This window comes from Bufo gargarizans, chromosome 11 (genome assembly GCF_014858855.1).
Source record: "Bufo gargarizans isolate SCDJY-AF-19 chromosome 11, ASM1485885v1, whole genome shotgun sequence".
Classification (NCBI taxonomy): Eukaryota; Metazoa; Chordata; class Amphibia; order Anura; family Bufonidae; genus Bufo; species Bufo gargarizans.
This window is the reverse complement of record NC_058090.1, coordinates 26,258,388-26,279,241: the sequence shown is the minus strand read 5'-3', so window position 1 is coordinate 26,279,241 and position 20,854 is coordinate 26,258,388. Positions and strand designations below refer to the sequence as shown.

The 20,854-nt window shown below is 45.9% G+C and overlaps 1 protein-coding gene across 2 annotated transcripts in view; it reads right to left on the bottom strand.

Moving 5' to 3' along the window:
* The window catches only part of PTPN21 (protein tyrosine phosphatase non-receptor type 21), a 39,269-nt gene that overhangs the window by 11,283 nt on the left and 7,132 nt on the right, over positions 1–20,854 (bottom strand). Inside the window, exons 2-12 of one of the 2 annotated variants that reach the window (XM_044271747.1) lie at positions 19,016–19,293; positions 16,069–16,238; positions 15,597–15,694; positions 11,102–11,169; positions 10,222–10,292; positions 8,381–8,468; positions 7,079–7,167; positions 5,681–5,768; positions 2,937–3,013; positions 867–971; positions 380–434 (exon numbers count right to left, since the gene is read on the bottom strand). In XM_044271747.1, the coding sequence (XP_044127682.1) occupies positions 380–434; positions 867–971; positions 2,937–3,013; positions 5,681–5,768; positions 7,079–7,167; positions 8,381–8,468; positions 10,222–10,292; positions 11,102–11,169; positions 15,597–15,694; positions 16,069–16,238; positions 19,016–19,195 (1,089 nt within the window). In that variant the 5' untranslated portion in view covers positions 19,196–19,293. The remainder of the gene's footprint in view (positions 1–379; positions 435–866; positions 972–2,936; positions 3,014–5,680; positions 5,769–7,078; positions 7,168–8,380; positions 8,469–10,221; positions 10,293–11,101; positions 11,170–15,596; positions 15,695–16,068; positions 16,239–19,015; positions 19,294–20,854) is intronic. The other variant, XM_044271748.1, reaches the window with a different exon arrangement.

Here is a 20,854-nt window from a genome sequence, read left to right as displayed (position 1 = left end):
ATCGTGTCGGAGAGGTTGTCACGGCCACAACCCCTTTTACTGACATTGCTGAGCATAATTACATTGTGATCAGACACAAGATTCACCCATTATACTATTATATAGTACAGTAACAGCTATTTCACCCATTACTACTGACAACCAGCCTTTATACTGTGTAAGAGGTTGTCACATCACAGTGATATAATTACATTGTGATCAGACATGAGATCCTCACACCTTATACCCCAGACAACCAGCCTGTATATCAGGTCTGAGAGGTTGTCACAGCCCCACCCCCGCTACTAATATCAGTAAATAATACGATTTTTTTTTTAGACTCTTTATCCTGACATGTCAGTAAATGTAACCAGCTAAGGGTATGGACGTGTGGTCTTACCAGTGACATTCTGGTTGATGAGCGGCGCCGCACTGGATTCACTGCCGGAGTTTGCCTTGAATAAAACAAACAATATTTATCCATATGAAGAATGCTAACATTCACTGACAGCAAGCAGTTGCTACAATGGTTACAAGCCGTTCAGATGTCTGGGAATGCTGGAAGGCAACCTCTGAGAGAAATATAAATCTATCCTATGGACAGAAGAGGGCGCCACATGGCCGTGCATTACACACACACACACACACACACACACACACACACAGGCAAGATTAGGCACGACAGCTGCTGTAGGACTACAAGCACCAGCATGCTGCGACTAGAAGCGGCTCTGGGCAGATGGTAAACCCTATGCCAGGCCTGGACTACGAGGCGGCCATGCGGTACAGAAGCTCAAAGCCGTTGCCCCATGATACGAGAGGGCAGATCATGCAGGGCACAGCGGAGGCGACAGGCTACCAGTCCGGGCGAGATCCCTCTAGCTCACCCTTTAGGAAGAGACGGACGGGAAAGAATTGGAAAGCGTTGGAAGGAGAGAAGAGAGGGAAATTTCTGGGCAGAGTCCGCAGGAGGAGGAGGATCTGAGGAATCACTAAGGATAAACGGATGCATGGGTCAAGAGGAAGAACAGAGGCGCTGCTGAAATACTCTGTGCCGCTGCTACAGCCTAAGGGTTTTGTGTGTCCACAGGTAGCAAAGCTGGGTGAAAAAACGCTCGTCGTCGTATTGGTCGTCAGCTCTCCCAGAGTTAGGGTCCATTAACACGTCCACAATTTAGTTCCGCATTTTGCGGAACGGAATTGCGGACCCATTCATTTCTATGGGGCAGCACGATGTGCCCCATAGAATTGCGGACCCGCACTGCCGGGTCCGCAATTCCGTTCCCGAAAAAAATAGAACATGTCCTATTCTTGTCCGCAATTGCAGACAAGATTAGGCATTTTCTATTACGTTCCGGCGATGTGCGGTCCGTGTCAGTGTTTTGCGGATCCACAAAGATTGCTGAAAGTACAGTGCCACTTTAAAGGAGTATTCCAGTTACAGAAAGTTATCCCCTACTTGACCCCCACCGATCATAGGAATGGAGCCCTGTACCCGGTAAGGCAACCCCACCGCCCGATTAAATGGAGCAGCTGGTCAGAAATGCACTCATTTCTATGGGAGTTCTAATAGGATAGGGGATAACTTTCTGCAACCGGAATACCCCTTTAAGGGGAAAACGCTTCTTAAAGGGCCCTTGTCCAGATTTTGGGTCTCGATCCCTTATCTTTATTAAAATCTCTGCTTGTTGTCGCAGAACGGGAATATTCTTGTTTACATTTAGTGGTCCTCATGACCTAACACTTCTCACAGCTTAAGATTTGTTACAGTGTATCAGCATAGATAAGAGCTGGCCTCACACTTGGGGAAAATGCATTTAAAAAAAAGGTGGAAAATCTCGGCACCAAGATAAACAGCTGCTCTCCGTGGGACATGGGGACGTTTCCATTCCCACACTAAACATAGTCAGATCTTCCACACTCTTATCATAATTGGTCACACTTTGGGGGGGGGGGGGGGGTGTCACGTTCACTACCCAACCAGTGATGCCAGCACTACCCAACCAGTGATGCCAGTAGCAGGCTGGGCAGGGACACCGCAATTGGTAACACCCAGTTGTATAATATGAACTTATAGCAGGAATAATAGAGGAACTGCACAGAAAGGATAATTGCTCCAGAATTGTTATTGCATGGGAAATGCAAGTAGTTACTAAAACAGACATGTCAGGAGAGGGGACGGGTCCTCTTAAAACCTTTTGCTACAATTGTATCCATTCTAGACAATGCTCTGTAAGCAGCCTGGACTCCAGATTGATACATTGTAGCAGACTAGCATTGTCTACAGTGATACATTGTAACAACAACAAACACACAGTGAGGTCTGTGTAACATCTCAGCTTCTGGATGTAAATAAGATGTTCCCATTCACTAACTGCAAGCAGAGATCATGAAAATAGCGAGGATTTTTCTCTCCTTAAATGCACTTTTGTCAGTTTGTTCCTAATCGCTTAATACACACTAATGATCATGAGGAGGACGTAAGGCGATATCCTCACTAATCACATAGGAGGTTACAAGAGGACAGCTGGCGGCAGCTAAAAGTGTCAGGTGCGATGGACAGATGTCCCTATAAGAAGCCTCATATGGGGGACACTGGACAGAGAAAGGTTTATGTGAGGGGGGACTGGTGGCCGAGAGTCACACAGCACAGCCACAATGGCTCTCTATCCTCCTGTGTGTGAGCAGCGGTGGTGGGAGACCAGGATCTAGAGGAACATATGGGGGAGGGGGGGCCGATGCAGACTCTCACCCCAAATACCAAATGGCACTTTAATAACATTTCTCCCCCCCCCCCCCCTCCCAGAGGACAGTAACTTCTCGGACTCCCCCATTAGAATCTGTATAACACAAGCCTCTGTCAGCCTGACCCTGCTGATAACAGGGAGCAATGGAGACCCTGGTACGGGATGGGTATGGCTGATGTATGGGAGGGGGTTGGTCATGCAGCTACTCACATGTTGCAGTTCATTCTGTAGAACTTGTGCCTGGCGACGCACATCCTCCACACGTACTTGGCCGTTTCCATGTCTTCCTAAGACCAAAGAACAAAACAGGAAAGGTTTCTGGAAAATGAGACTCAGATTATACAGCTACAGCCAAGTGACCACAGCGATGACCCTCAGTGACCCACCTACAGTGTACGGCCCGGACGCTCCTCATCCACACGTTATACATTACATTACTTATCCTGAGTTAAATCCTGTATTATACTCCAGAGCTGTACTCACTATTCTGCTGGTGCAGTCACTGTGTACATACATTACTTATCCTGTACTGATCCTGAGTTACACCCTGTATTATACTCCAGAGCTGTACTCACTATTCTGCTGGTGCAGTCACTGTGTACATATATTACTTATCCTGTACTGATCCTGAGTTACACCCTGTATTATACTCCAGAGCTGTACTCACTATTCTGCTGGTGCAGTCACTGTGTTCATATATTACTTATCCTGTACTGATCCCGAGTTACTACCCCAGAGCTGCACTCACTATTCTGCTGGAGCAGTCACTGGGTACATACATTACTTATCCTGTACTGATCCCGAATTACATCCTGTATTATACTCCAGAGCTGCACTCACTATTCTGCTGGTGGAGTCACCGTGTACATACATTACTTATCCTGAGTTACATCCTGTATTATACTCCAGAGCTGCACTCACTATTCTGCTGGTGGAGTCACTGTGTACATACATTACTTATCCTGTACTGATCCCAAGTTACATCCTGTATTATACTCCAGAGCTGTACTCACTATTCTGCTGGTGCAGTCACTGTGTTCATATATTACTTATCCTGTACTGATCCCGAGTTACTACCCCAGAGCTGCACTCACTATTCTGCTGGAGCAGTCACTGGGTACATACATTACTTATCCTGTACTGATCCCGAATTACATCCTGTATTATACTCCAGAGCTGCACTCACTATTCTGCTGGTGGAGTCACCGTGTACATACATTACTTATCCTGAGTTACATCCTGTATTATACTCCAGAGCTGCACTCACTATTCTGCTGGTGCAGTTTCTGTGTACATACATTACTTATTCTGTACTGATCCCGAGTTACATCCTGTATTATACTCCAGAGCTGCACTCACTATTCTGCTGGTGGAGTCACTGTGTACATACATTACTTATCCTGTACTGATCCTGAGTTACATCCTGTATTATACTCCAGAGCTGCACCCACTATTCTGCTGGTGCAGTCACTGTGTACATACATTACTTATCCTGTACTGATCCCGAGTTACATCCTGTATTATACTCCAGAGCTGCACTCACTATTCTGCTGGTGCAGTTTCTGTGTACATACATTACTTATTCTGTACTGATCCCGAGTTACATCCTGTATTATACTCCAGAGCTGCACTCACTATTCTGCTGCTAGAGTCACTGTGTACATACATTACTTATCCTGTACTGATCCCGAGTTACATCCTGTATTATACTCCAAAGCTGCACATCTGCACTTAACATATTTTTTTTTAAACTCGTTTTATTGAAGTTTAACAACAAGCATGGTTCATCACAGTCTGAAGCAGTGGCAACCCACGCAGGGGAGCCGCTCGCTTCGCAGCATATCGCCAAAGTACACAGTGCATTGGGCAAGTATCCACAGTATTCCACATTTGACATAAGAAAACACCCAAGATCTGCAGTTTAGTGTTCAGACACCCAGCACAGTGGGATCCTCCGACACAGAGTGTAAATGTAAAGATTGCAAGGAGTGAGTAGATGAGCACCACTCCCCCCCCATACTTTCTAAAATTATCGAGGACACTTTCTATGGATATACACCACTTTTTCCATCGTCATTGCATGATTCATCAAGGTCTTCCATTGGCCTACCGTAGGGGACCTTTCCACCATCCACCTCAGAGCTTCTGCCTTTCTGGCCAGAAAGAGAGCTTCCCCCAAAAATACCCTCTGATAATGTGTCCACTGTTCCTCCTCCAATACTCCCAGGATACATATTTTAGGGCAGACCCCTATCGGTGCAGGCACCATCGTGGAGAGGATTTCTACTACTTTACCCCAAAAGACCTGTAAATACCTACATCCCCACATCAAGTGCCAGAAATCAGCACTCTCCTCCTGACATCTATGACACCTGCTGCTAGGCGATCCCCCCATCCTATGCAGCCGAAGAGGGGACAAATAACTCCTATGCAAAATGAACAGTTGTGTCAGCCTATTGTTTACCGATGGGGAAACCTTAGTGGGTACTAACATAGCCTCCTCCCAGTCTTCAGCGTCAAGAGTTGGGATGTTAGCTTTCCATTTTGCCTCTACCTCCAATGGTTGAAGAATCATGCGTTCACCCAGCAAATAGGTGTACAATATAGAGATAATGCCCTTAGGTCCCTGTGATCGCAGCACCCCTATCAAAGGATACTTAGAAATACTGCGACTCATCTCTCTAAACTGAGCGCTCAAGGCATGCCTTAATTGAAGGTACCTATAAAATAAGGAGTGGGAAATCTCAAACTTCTCCTGTAGTTGCTGTAAAGTCCGCAATACACCCCCATCATACAACTCAGCCAGTGTCATCACCCCACACCCTTTCCATGTCACCGAACCCTCCAGGTTTATCAAGTGTGGGAACATGGGATTGTTCCAGAGTGGGACTACATCTGGCAAATCCACATACGAGTGCACTTAACATATTTAAGGAGATTATGGCCATACTTACAGTCTGGAACTGGATTGTTTCCTCCTTGCTGGCTAGCTCCAGGGTGAAGAATGATTTGTTGTGGGACATGTTAGTGATGTCCAACCACCTACAGAGAGGAAACAATCCAACATCAGGAGTTTAGAACACAGACCCTCAAATAGGGATAAAGATGCAGTTTGGGTCTGGATACAATCTACCTAAACTCTGCTTTACTCACCTCTCACTGATCTCTAGATACAGTGTCTCTTGTGCCTCAGTCACATTCACGGCTGCATTAGCAGTTCTACACGTTTTGATCTCCCATCACCCCCTGCTGGTTCAGTGTCTGTATAGGGAATGCTCTGATGATTGTCATTTTGAGCCATCTGATGTTATAGGAATGATCCCCCCACATCCCCGATGCAAGCAGAGAATTCAAATGCTGCAGAGTGATATTCTAATTAATGTGTGGCATTACAAAAACATGGCTTCTTTCTTCCAGGGGCAGTGCCACACCGGTCTGTGGATTGTGACTAGTACTGCAGCTCAGCTCTGTTGAAGTGACTGGTGCTAAGCTGCAATGGCATACACAGCCTGTGGACAGGGGTGGCGCTGTTTATGGGTTCCGGCACACGTTGCAGTCATCTTGGGTTTTCTTTTTTTCTGGCGGTTTTCAAAAATCAACGCAAAACCGCAACATGATTGCATGTAAATAAGCCCGCCTCAGGCACATAATCTATGAAGCTGCACATGATTTAACTTGAAGGTTTAATGCCTAGTTCTATAGACTTGCTACAATGTATCAGTAACAAGCAAAAAGGAAACAAAGTATCAGCGCTTTCATCAGATGCTACAATGCATCAGTGCAGACAGTTCTCACTGAGGCAAGCACAGACTAATAGCTCTTACACACTGTAACAAACACTGTGCTGTGTGTGTGATCAGGACAAGCTTTCAGCCTGTGGATGTAGACAACAAACGTCCCCAGTCACTGACTGCTAACACAGATTCATTTACAGAAGACTGGACTCCAGCCCCTTAAAGGGGTTGTTTCGTCAGAGACAATGGTGGCATACCCTAGCGATGCCAATGTCAGATAGGGGCAAGTCCCAGAAAGTGAAGGAGAGTGCACAGCGCATGCGCAGAGTGCTCTCCATTCATTTCTACAGCCGAGCAAGCGTGCTTCGTCAGTCCCGCTCCATTCAGTTCAATGGGACTGCCGGATTTTCAGGAGTCCGATAGATAGAAATTAATGTAGGGCAGCTGCTCTCCGCTCACTTCAGGGGTCCTGCTCTGAAGATAACCTCTGGGACCTGCACCTATCTGACAATGGTAGTATATGCTAGCGATATGCCCACCAATGTCTCAGATGACAAGACAACCCCTTTAAGTAACTCCATAATAAAAAATAAAAAAATAAAAAAACTGGACACTCACCGGAAAACAACAGGCGACCGGCCATTTTTGTGCCTAACAAAGATCCCATTCAGGCATGCTCCAATGAAGAGGTCGGCACCTTGGCTATCCTGGGAAGAAGAGATCGATCTTCATATAACGACCGTGCCTAACATTTCACAGTTTACATCAGGCCGGCTTCAGACTGTGGCGCGTCTAAGGCCTGTTTCACACTTGCATTGACATCTCCAGCACGGAGCAGTCTGCTGGAGACGTCTTGATCTATCACTGCCAGACGCTACCCGACACCTGCTATAATGGGGACCGGCAGCGATCCGGCCGCAACCTGGCAAACATGCCGAGAAGCGGCCGGATGAAAACCGCTGCGTGCAGTGGTATTTGTCTGCTGAGTCTCAGCATATTTGCGGGATTTTAGCTGGACGGACCTCTGGTGGTCCCCATTATAGTGAAAGGGGCTGGACAGCGATGCGGTTGCTTCCGGCAGTGCCGGTACAGCCTGCCGGATCTCAAAACACTAGTGTGAAAACTAGTCTAACCTGAACTAATAGTGATCTGTGATGCTTGAGTCTACCGTCCTGTACTGACCCCATCATGTGAGTATGGGACACTAGACCCGAAGTTGGGCAGGAACTCACAGCATCTTAGATCCGTATGAGCTCTGGTCAGACGGCCGCAGTGGGTCTGGGAAATACAGCCGTCACATGCACCGTCACAGGTCATCCCTTCTGTGGGTGTTGTGTGAGCGCAACCAAATTAGTGGCGCATGGGCTTATACATTGTGATCGGAAACCTATACTAAGGCCCTCACATGCCAGGAGCGGACATAGATTTGAGGTGTAACCATCACCACTTTTCTGGCATAAGTGACCTTTAATCTGGCAGGCTGCCTAGGCCCCGTCCTCTCGCGGCCGCTGCTACAGCGGCTCACGTTAAAAATGGGTAAAAAGTCGCACATTTTGGTGCACAAAAAAATCAAGGATTCCACAGCTCCAAGCTAAAATCAGGATGAAAAGGTGTAGTGTAGACAAAAGGGGGGCACAGGAGTAATCACTATTAACAGTAAAGTTACAATAATTCAGATAAAAAAATAATAATTATATATATATATATATATATATAATTAGGTGCAGTAACAAGCAACAGCCTGCAGGTGGAGCAGCACTGCTATCCCGACAGACATATGGAGGCAAGATATGGTGTTTTCAATGAGCAGCATGTGTCAGGAGCGTTTCTGCAGCTGCACGGAAACAACATGTACTTCAGTGAGCAGAACATGCCCAGACGTTTCCCGCGCCAGTTACCTCTGCCCCGCTGATTGATTACCTTGGCCGGGTACGTTTCCTCTCCATAGTTTTCCAGCCTCTCAATTTCCTGCATGTACAAGAGTTCGGCCTCGGGAGGGGACAGACCCCTACAAAAGAGACACCAGATTAGAAGCCATACACATACAGTTGCAAGAAAGTGTATGTGAACCCTTTGGAATGATATGGATTTCTGCACAAATTGGTCATAAAATGTGATCTGATCTTCATCTAAGTCACAACAATAGACAATCACAGTCTGCTTAAACTAATAACACACAAAGAATTAAATGTTACCATGTTTTTATTGAACACACCATGTAAACATTCACAGTGCAGGTGGAAAAAGTATGTGAACCCCTAGACTAATGACATCTCCAAGAGCTAATTGGAGTGAGGTGTCAGCCAACTGGAGTCCGATCAATGAGATGAGATTGGAGGTGTTGGTTACAGCTGCCCTGCCCTATAAAAAACACACACCAGTTCTGGGTTTGCTTTTCACAAGAAGCTTTGCCTGATGTGAATGATGCCTCGCACAAAAGAGCTCTCAGAAGACCTACGATTAAGAATTGTTGACTTGCATAAATCTGGAAAGGGTTATAAAAGTATCTCCAAAAGCCTTGCTGTTCATCAGTCCACGGTAAGACAAAATGTCTATAAATGGAGAAAGTTCAGCACTGCTGCTACTCTCCCTAGGAGAGGCCGTCCTGTAAAGATGACTGCGAGAGCACAGCGCAGACTGCTCAATGAGGTGAAGAAGAATCCTAGAGTGTCAGCTAAAGACTTACAAAAGTTTCTGGCATAGGCTAACATCCCTGTTAGCGAATCTATGATATGTAAAACACTAAACAAGAATGGATTTCATGGGAGGATACCACAGAGGAAGCCACTGCTGTCCAAAAAATCATTGCTGCACGTTTACAGTTTGCACAAGAGCACCTGGATGTTCCACAGCAGGACTGGCAAAATATTCTGTGGACAGATGAAACCAAAGCCGAGTTGTTTGGAAGAAACACACAACACTATGTGTGGAGATAAAGAGGCACAGCACACCAACCTCAAAACCTCATCCCAACTGGGAAGTATGGTGGTCGGGGCATCATGGTTTGGGGCTGCTTTGCTGTGTCAGGGCCTGGACGGATTGCTATCATCGAAGGGAAAATGAATTCCCAAGTTTATCAAGACATTTTGCAGGAGAACTTAAGGCCATCTGTCTACCAGCTGAAGCTCAACAGAAGATGGGTGTTGCAACAGGACAACGACCCAAAGCATAGAAGTAAATCAACAACAGAATGGCTTAAACAGAAGAAAATAGGCCTTCTGGAGTGGCCCAGTCAGAGTCCTGACCTCAACCCGATTGAGATGCTGTGGCAGGACCTCAAGAAAGCGATTCACACCAGACATCCCAAGAATATTGCTGAACTGGAACAGTTCTGTACAGAGGATCGGTCAAGAATTACTCCTGACCGTTGTGCACGTCTGATCTGCAACTACAGGAAACGTTTGGGTGAAGTTATTGCTGCCAAAAGGAGGTTCAACCAGTCATTAAATCCAAGGGTTCACATACTTTTTCCTCCTGCACTGTGAATGTTTACATGGTGTGTTCAATAATCTGAACAAGCAAAGCTGAAGTTCAAAGCATGGGGGAGGAAGGAACTGCAGTCAGAGACTCTGCAATGGAAGATTTCAGATGGACTCAAACTCCAATGGGCAGTGCAACTAAACTGGGGGTCCCTAGTAGGGCAGAGCTGCAGTGTAAAGGATGGGGAGAGGGACTGAGCAAAGACTAGCTTCTATTAAGATGGGAAGGAGGAAACATGACAAAGCTGAAGGCAATCAAATTAAAGGCAGGGTGAAACCTACCGCAGCTTTTGGTGCAGCACGGCTACGCTCTGTGTCGCCTCCTCCAGCGTCTTCTCATCCTGTATCCATCCCTTAAAGGGGCAGATTACCAGAAATCAGAGTAAAGAAACAACCCAACACCACAATATAAGTGATCTGTCCGGTATCGGTTAAAGGGGTTTTCTGAGATTTCTATACTGATGACCGATCCTCAGTATAGGTCTGAACGGTGGGGGTCCAAATCCCAGGACTCCCGTCGATCAGCTGTTTGAGAAGGAATCGGCATTCGCAGTAGCGCTGTGGCCTTCTATGTGCTCACCAAGCACAGTGCCGTACATTGTATAGCGGCTGTGCTTGGTATCGCACTCAGCCCAGGTCACTTCTATGAGGCCGAGCTGCGTTCAGGTCACGTGACTGATGAACGTGACGTCACATGGCCTAGGAAAAGCAGTGAGAAGGCCGCGGCGCTACTCAGTGCCTTCTCAAACAACTGATCGGCGGGGGTCCTGGGTTTCGGACTCCCACCGATCAGATACTAATGACCTATCCAAAGGATCAGTCATCAGTAGTAAAGTCTCGGAAAGCCCCTTTAATAAATACAATTTGGGTCTAAGCGTCAGGATTCTCGCCTGAAACATTGACACAGATTACAACAGGAAAGAGACTGTAAGCACTGGATACATTGTAACACATTCAGGACTAGGTTAGAGGACGCTTCAGCCTCTGGATGTCGTCAAGAATATTTTAACTCACTGACAGCAAGCAGAGTGGTGAGGAACCCATATAGAACATCACAGATATTTTTCTTTATACTATGGCGAATCCTTATTTAGGTCAGACTTGATGACAGGTTGAGGTTCCATCCTTCCTGACATGCAGGGGTTAACATCGAGGGTCTTACCACAGGAAACAGCGCGTAACGTTGCAGGAAATCCTGAGATTCATACTGATCGTAGTCTCCGAAATCAGCTGGAGAGGGATGGAAAAAAACAGAAGCCGCCTGTAATTGAGGGTAAAGCAGGGAAGGCACATCGGGGGTCATCTGGCGTGGTCCATACCCAGGGACCCTCACATGGGGGAAGGGGAACCAGAACATTAACCCTCCCTGCACTGGAACAGATCATGAACTCTGTAACCCAGGGGTAGGCAACCTCCGGCACTCCAGCTGTTGTGAAACTACAACTCCCAGCATGCATACTTGCTCTGCTTTTCTAAAGAACTCTCATAGAAATGAATGGAGCATGCTGGGAATTGTAGTTTTACAACAGCTGGAGTGCCGGAGGTTGCTGACCCCTGCTGTAACCTATTGCTCTGCAGATGTTGAAGAACTACAACTCCTGACAGGTTGGAACTCACATATCTACAGTGCCTTGCAAAAGTATTCACCCCCACCCCCTTGACTTTTTTCGTATTTTGTTACATTACAGCCTTAAGTTCAATGTTTTGTTCATCTGAATTTGATGTGATGGATCAGAACACAATAGTCTAAGTTGGTTAAGTGAAATAAGAAAAATATATAAATAAAACTATTGTTTAGAAATAGAAAACAGAAAGTTGGCATGTGCGTATGTATTCACCCCCTTTGTTAGGAAGCCCATAAAAAGCTCAGGTGCAACCAATTACCTTCAGAAGTCACATAATTAGTGAGATGATGTCACCTGTGTGCAATCTCAGTGTCACATGATCTGTCATTACATATACAGGTCCTTCTAAAAAAATTAGCATATTGTGATAAAGTTCATTATTTTCTGTAATGTACTGATAAACATTAGACTTTCATATATTTTAGATTCATTACACACAACTGAAGTAGTTCAAGCCTTTTATTGTTTTAATATTGATGATTTTGGCATACAGCTCATGAAAACCCAAAATTCCTATCTAAAAAAATTAGCATATCATGAAAAGGTTCTCTAAACGAGCTATTAACCTAATCATCTGAATCAACTAATTAACTCTAAACACCTGCAAAAGATTCCTGAGGCTTTTAAAAGCTCCCAGCCTGGTTCATTACTCCAAACCGCAATCATGGGTAAGACTGCCGACCTGACTGCTGTCCAGAAGGCCATCATTGACACCTCAAGCAAGAGGGTAAGACACAAAGAAATTTCTGAAGGAATAGGCTGTTCCCAGAGTGCTGTATCAAGGCACCTCAGTGGGAAGTCTGTGGGAAGGAAAAAGTGTGGCAAAAAACGCTGCACAACGAGAAGAGGTGACCGGACCCTGAGGAAGATTGTGGAGAAGGACCGATTCCAGACCTTGGGGGACCTGCGGAAGCAGTGGACTGAGTCTGGAGTAGAAACATCCAGAGCCCCCGTGTACAGGCGTGTGCAGGAAATGGGCTACAGGTGCCGCATTCCCCAGAAACCGCGGCAGAAGCGCCTGACCTGGGCTACAGAGAAGCAGCACTGGACTGTTGCTCAGTGGTCCAAAGTACTTTTTTCGGAGGAAAGCAAATTTTGCATGTCATTCGGAAATCAAGGTGCCAGAGTCTGGAGGAAGACTGGGGAGAGGGAAATGCCAAAATGCCTGAAGTCCAGTGTCAAGTCCCCACAGTCAGTGATGGTCTGGGCTGCCATGTCAGCTGCTGGTGTTGGTCCACTGTGTTTTATCAAGGGCAGGGTCAATGCAGCCGCTATCAGGAGATTGTGGAGCACTTCATGCTTCCATCTGCTGAAAAGCTTTATGGAGATGAAGATGTCATTTTTCAGCACGACCTGGCACCTGCTCACAGTGCCAACACCACTGGTAAATGGTTTACTGACCATGGTATTACTGTGCTCAATTGGCCTGCCAACTCTCCTGACCTGAACCCCATAGAGAATCTGTGGGAAATTGGGAAGAGAAAGTTGAGAGACGCAAGACCAAGTATTGAGTGCAGAACTGAACATCATTATTTGAAGGTTGACTTTTTTTTGTGTTAAAAACACTTTTCTTTTATTGGTCGGATGAAATATGCTAATTTTTTGAGATATGAATTTTGGGTTTTCATGAGCTGTATGCCAAAATCATCAATATTAAAACAATAAAAGGCTTGAACTACTTCAGTTGTGTGTAATGAATCTAAAATATATGAAAGTCTAATGTTTATCAGTACATTACAGAAAATAATGAACTTTATCACAATATGCTAATTTTTTTTTTAAGGACCTGTACACCCCAGAGGCTGCAGCACCTAAGTAAGAGGCATCACTGACCAAAACACTGCCATGAAGACCAAGGAGCTCTCCAAACAAGACAATGTTGATGAGAAGCACAAGTCGGGGTTAGGTTATAAAAAAAAAAAAATCCAAATCTTTGATGATCCCCAGTAGCACCATCAAATCTATCATAACCAAATAGAAAGAACATGGCACAACAGTAAACCTGCCAAGAGACGGCCGCCCACCAAAACTGACGGACCGGGCAAGGAGGACATTAATCAGAGGGGCAGCACAGAGACCTTAAGGTAACCCTGGAGGAGCTGCAGAGGTCCACAGCAGAGACCGGAGTATCTGTACATAGGACGACAATAAGCCGTACGCTCCATAGAGTTGGGCTTTATGGCAGTGGCCAGAAGAAAGCCATTACTGTCAGCTAAAAACAGTTTGCGAGAAGTCCTGTGGGAGACTCCCAAATGTATGGAGGAAGGGGCTCCGGTCTGAGGAGACTAAAACTGAACTTTTCGGCCATAAAAAAACCCCGCTATGTCTGGCGCAAACGCAACACATCACCTAAAGAACACCATCCCCACAGTGAGACCTGGTGGTGGCAGCATCATACTGGGGGGGACTGGGAAACTGGTCAGAGCTGAGGGAAAGATGAATGGTGCTAAATACAGGGATATCCTTCAGCAGAACCTGCACCACTCTGTGCGTGACCTGAGGCTCGGACAGAGGTTCACCTTCCAGCAGGACAATGACCCCAAACACACGGCTACAGCAACACTGGAGAGGTTTAAGGGGAAACATGCAAATGTGTTGGAATGGCCGAGTCACAGCCCAGATCTCAGTCCAATAGAAGATCTGTGGTCAGACTTAAAGATTGCTGTTCACAAGTAGAGATGTTTTAAGTTCGGCGTCTAAAGTTCGGGTTTGGATTAGTGGAGAATCCCGATCTGGATCCGGATATGGATTCCGACTTCCGTTGTGGTCCGTGGTAGCGGAATCAATAATGGCCGATTATTGATTCCGCTACCACGGACCACAACGGAAGTCGGAATCCATATCGGGAACCATATCGGGAACCATATCGGGATTCTCCGCTAACCGGAAGCCGAACTTTAGACGCCGAACTTAAAACAGAAGTTCGCTCATCACTATTCACAAGCACAAACATCCGACCTGAAGGAGCCGGAGCAGTTCTGCAAGGAGGAATGGGCAAAACTCCCAGCGGTAAGATGTGGCGACTGCTCATAGAGACTTATCCAAAGCGACTTGGACCTGTGATTGCCGCACAAGGCGGCTCTACAAAGTACTGACTTCAGGGGGGTGAATAGTTCTGCACATCGACTTTATCTGTTATTTTGTCCTATTTGTTGTTTGCTTCACAATAAAAAATAAAAATAAAAAATAAAAACACAACATCTTCAAAGTTGTGGGCATGTTCTGTAAATTACATGATGCAAATCCTCAAACAATCCATGTTAATTCCAGGTTGTGAGGCACCAAAATACGAAAAAAGTCAAGGGGGGTGAATACTTTTGTAAGGCACTGTACATCTATAGATGTAGATGATGGCACCACTGTGTGCATTGAGGTTGCAGCAGCTTTTCCAACGTGACACGATTTGTGAACATCCCCTTAACGGTGATATCCGAGTGTTTATAACCGATGAACCTACTGTCAGGATAGGGCATCGGTATGGGACAGATGGGGGGTCCAACGCCCAGCACCTCCGCCAATCAGCTGTTGGAAGAGACTGTGAAGCTCCGGCGGGCACCACCATCCACTTTCAGATTACCAAGCACAGCACCATCCATTGGATAGTGGCTGTTCTTGGTACTGCAGCTCACCCCCATTCACTTGAATGGGACTAAGCTGCGACGAAGCCATGTGATTGATGAACGTGACGTCACTAGCTAAGGAAGAGGCTGCGGTCTCTTCAAATAGCCGATCGGTGGGGTCCCCAGTAGTTGGATTTCCACCAGATACCGTTGACCTATCCTGAGCATAGGTCATCAATATTAAACACTCGGACAACCCTTTTAAACTAGAAATAAACAGGTGTGAGCCCAGCTTCATGGGGATCTGGCTTATTGCAGCCAGAGGGAATATCCCATCATCCCATCAGGCAGCGGTGGAGACTAATGCCGTATATAATGTACACAGCGCAACCACTTGCTGCAAATAATACTAACACATAGTGCACTGTCCCTAAATCTGGATCATCATTACCAGAGGTGCGCGTGTACTCACCCTGCACAGCCAGGCCCGCCAGCTGGATCGTCTGCTCCAAGCTACAGGGGATCTTTCCCTCCAAAATGTCCTTCTTCAGCTGCAGGTAATACTGGTATCTGCCCAAGACAAAGTGCAACCATACTTAAGAGCCTTTCTGTCATTCATAATTTTAAACTCTCCGTTTGCCGTCAATGAATGAGGATTGAAACACAGCAGGAGCACAAACCTCTTGTCTTGCGCTGATAGCTGGTTACAATGTATCAGTCTGGACTCCAGAAGACAAAGCAGTGTCTAGACGCGATACATTGTGACCAACCCTCTGTGCTGGTTCTTAGTCTGAGGATGTAATCACTAATATTTTATTCACTGACAGCAAGCAGACATCTTGAAAATGGTGAACAATAGGAATGCAAAGTTAATGAGAAAGTTTACCAACTTTTCATGATACTTAACACTGTGGGGACACTGACGGCTCTCTCCATATCCTCACCTGGTGATCTCCTGCTGAAGCTGGGACACTGAGGGCACATAGTAAACCACCCCAAAATACACAGTGGGCTCCAGGGCGTACTTGTCCAGCTGCTTCTTCAGAGGTTTCTCCAGGTCCACCCATCGCTGCTGGTTCTGCTTGTTGTAATACCACAGGCTGAAGTACGTCACCTGACGAGAGCAGAGCGGTAATAAGGTGATTACAGGGCAGTGACATCACATTATAAGGCGGCATCATGGGAACTGCAATCCGTCATCAGGGATGATATACAATAGAGTTAAAGCGTCCGGCGCTGCACTCATACTATACCGCCCCCTATGTACAAAGAACAGTAATCCGCTCCCCTCTTACTATACCGCCCCCTATGTACAAAGAACAGTAATCCGCTCCCCTCTTACTATACCGCCCCCTATGTACAAAGAACAGTAATCCGCTCCCCTCTTACTATACCGCCCCCTATGTACAAAGAACAGTAATCCGCTCCCCTCATACTATACCGCCCCCTATGTACAAAGAACAGTAATCCGCTCCCCTCTTACTATACCGCCCCCTATGTACAAAGAACAGTAATCCGCTCCCCTCTTACTATACCGCCCCCTATGTACAAAGAACAGTAATCCGCTCCCCTCTTACTATACCGCCCCCTATGTACAAAGAACAGTAATCCGCTCCCCTCTTACTATACCGCCCCCTATGTACAAAGAACAGTAATCCGCTCCCCTCTTACTATACCGCCCCCTATGTACAAAGAACAGAAATCAGATTCAGACTTTCTGGATTGTTGGATTTCACAGGATATTAATCATCATAATCTACAGCCCCTAATCATAATCTAATCTACAGTGTGCAGAGATCAGCAAACTGTATCACATAGTATTAGATACACAGCTCAGCAGACAGTATCACACATGATGGGATTAGATACAGAAGCTCAGCAGACAGTATCACACATGATAGGATTAGATACAGAAGCTCAGCAGACAGTATCACACATGATGGGATTAGATACAGAAGCTCAGCAGACAGTATCACACATGATGGGATTAGATACAGCAGCTCAGCAGACTGTATCACACATGATGGGATTAGATACAGTGGTATCTGTGGTAGTCTGCGTCTTCTCTATATAAGTTTTCCAGCTCGCTCTTATTTTTCCACCGGGCAGTTGCACTGTACCCACATTGCCCTTGTGAACCCTGGTGGCCGCTCGGCACGATGACGCAGCCGGGCAGGAATGATGTGAAGACATATTTAGCCGTCATGCAGCAGGACTGGCATGTTAATCTACTGCCGAGAGTCATTAGTCATCAACCATCTGGGTCATGGAACTACAAACCCACAATCACGCATCAGAAGCCTCCCCAGAGTCCTCCTGGCTTTCTACCGACTCCAAGGGGGGATAACCAGCGCATTGCGACAACCCTGGGGAGAATGGTCCTGCAACAAAGAATGCAGGGAGGACAACTCTCATCATGGCAGCCACCCAGGGAGCCATCACTGCCCTGGAATGCCGTGCACAACCCAGGCCGCTGCATTCCACTCATGCTTCTGATAGTTGCCGGGTCGGTGGGACAGGTTTGTTTGTGAGCACAAAGCCCCAGCTTTCCCAAGTGCACAATGAGAACATGACACCCGGCTGTCAGCAGGCAGGTAGCGTCAGAGTCCCGGGCAGCCTTGCGCTTCGCATTCCACATAGCAGCGCAGTTATTACAGTTATCGCTATAGTTTCAGTGAAACCTGTGACTCAGACACTGAACCCGAGCTCCGCACACTCACTATAAAGAAGAGGGACAACTCCCCCCGGCAGAAGATTTCCCAGGATCCCATTTATTGAGGACCTGTAACCTTCCCTTTAAGAAACGCAACATTACAGAGGAGCTGTAACCACTTGCATTCCCCAAGTAATAATAATTCTGGAGCATCTGTTCTCATGACACTATGTAGTAACGTCCCTCTATTATTCCTGCTAGAAGTTTATGATTAAGGTCCGGCAGGGTTTTACTGGAGGGGCAGTGTCACACTGGCAGAACTGATTGGAAAGCATCAGACTATGCAGGGACACCCCCCTACTAGTATAAACCATCTTTATTCATACATTTCTAGCAGGACTAATAGAGGAATGGCACATCATACATGGGGAATGCAAGTAGTTACTAAAACCGACCTGTCCTCTGTAATGTTATGTTCCTGAAAGGGAAGGTGCCTAGGTTTCAGAAAATAAAGCTTTGTATGTAAAACTTTCTGCAACTTCTTGATTCCTTTCTTCACTCATTTCCAGATCACTGCCTGCTATCAGTTAATGGAAACATTCTTCTTTACATCCAAAGGCTTAAAACCTACCCTGACCCAATACTTTTCACAGCTGAAGGTTTGTTACAATGAACCAATGTAGGCAATCCTCAAAAAACTAAACTCATCAGTAGCACTAATCTCTCTCCTACCTGCACACATGCATTGCCACAAACCCTTCGCTGTACGAACAGGACAAGGTCAAAGTCTTCATCCTCAGAGTCTAAGCAAAAAGGTTTCCAAAAGCTGACATCTTTAATTGCTTTACATTTACAATCTCTCTACTTGCTGTCAATGAATATGAAGATTCCTGTCACACAACCTTCCATCCAGGACAGGAGAGAGATACTGAGCTGCAGCATTTGTTCACAGTGCTACAATGAATCACATGCCCGACTTTTTATTTATTTATTTTTTACCAGGACCAGGATGTAAATCATCCCATTCACTGACAGCAAACAGAGATCTTGTAAAGTTGCAGAACATTTCATTATCCAGTATTACTTAACTGACAAAAATGTGGACAACCTTTAGGTAATCAGATTATATTGTCTGCAATGTAGAGGGAAAGGTGCTGCCCCTCACTACAACACAAGCCTGACGGGCACTGCCAAAGAACAACTGCAGAACTACAAGTCCCAGAATGGACAATCATTACCTCTCGGAGCTCCAGCCTCTGGGCCACGGCCTCCAGGCACTCCTGTCCTGAGCTTTCCACCGACAAGGTAAATTCCACAAACTCATTGTTGAGCAGCTGGATGCGGGCCACCAGGCAGCTTTTACTGGACACCGTGTATCTTCTCGTCCGCTTTAACTTCAGCCCAAAAGGAAGCGGCATCTTCCTAGTGAGTGCGATCAGCTGAGCGTCCCGTCCAGATCATCCAGCGGCCATTAAATAGAGAGAGAAGAATCTGCACGTGCGACACATTCAGGACCCTGCGGAGAAAAGGAGCAGAGAGGAGGTCAGCACGGGGAACGAAGGAGCACAGAGTAAAGGAGGAGAAGAAGCAAATGAGATCAGAACTGGGAATAAAGGAGCAGAGCGGAGTAAAAGAAGAAGCAAGGAGGAAGGAGAAAGACAAGATGCAGAGAGGAGGGCAGTACTGAAGGAGCAAAGAAGAGATCAGCACCTGGAGAGAATATGCAGAGTGGCAATCAGCAGTGGAAGAGAATAAACAGAGGTGATCTATTTTCCTCTATCCAGCCCAGACCACCATGATGACTTCATACAGGCATGACTTTCTGTAGAGTTTGTTGCACAGAACTCTTTGGCTCCTCCAATGTGTTCCAACACACCTATTTTCCACATTCTATACAAACCCTATCCCCTACTGCCACACCACTTGCTGCCCCATTACTATACATGCCGTGTTGCAAACTGCCCCCCAAAATTCTGCACTTCAGAAATAATAGTTTCTCAATTAGTGACTCCATAATAATAGTTCCAGGTGAGTCCCCAAAAATAATCAGGTAAAACAGTGCCGTTGACAGTGTTCATCCAGCCTCCACCTGGCCGCTATATGTTTCAGCATACTCTTAACCATATTCAGGTCCAGAGGATGCAAGTACAGTTGAAAATGTCTCTGCTGCTATGCAGCCCGATGCAGGTGCACTGTTATCACTAATGGTAATGCAGCCCTGGAGGTCGTCAGAGGGAGAAGGAGCAGAAGAGGGGCTCATGCAAAATATCATATTCTTTCAAAGTATCCAGTTCACCTTCACATGAAAGTGATAATCTCAGAGCGCGGGCGACCTTAGGAAAACTTGCCAAAGTACGAAGAGAAACAAATCCCCCCAAAAAATCTATTTTCCACTTTTTTGGCCAAAATTAAAAATTCCAGGATGAATCACGGTGTAATGTAAATAGATGGCCGCTATGATTATGCTGTGACTCATGCTGGAATTTAAAATTTTGGACAATAAAAGTGGAAATTTCATTGGATTTTTGTCATCATGCTGGGATTTGTTTGTCTTCAAAATATAATATTTCTATATATTAGATACTTAAAAATCGTCAGCGAGCTGAAACCAGAAAAGAGAAGCATCTGACAGGCGGCTACAGTATCATTAGTAACCAGACGGTGAGTTATCAGCAATGTCCTGTAACATCATTCCAGCCGTTCCGTCCCCCTATACATTTAAATACAGTAGTTATATAACAGCCACATAACAGGTGAGAGGAGTAGTTATAGTCAGACCTTAGTCACAGCCATTATTATAGCATCAGGAGAAAATCCAAAAATTTACATAACTAAATCAGCAGGCTGAGGATGCAAGGTGAATATTTCAGTGAATTGCATAATTAGAAATTCCACAGACAGAGTGACCTAATACAACGCCATTTACATTACTTATCCTGTACTGATCCTGAGTTACCTCCTGTATTATACTCCAGAGCTGCACTCACTATTCTGCTGGTGCAGTCACTGTGTACATACATTACTTATCCTGTACTGATCCTCAGTTACATCCTGTATTATACTCCAGAGCTGCACTC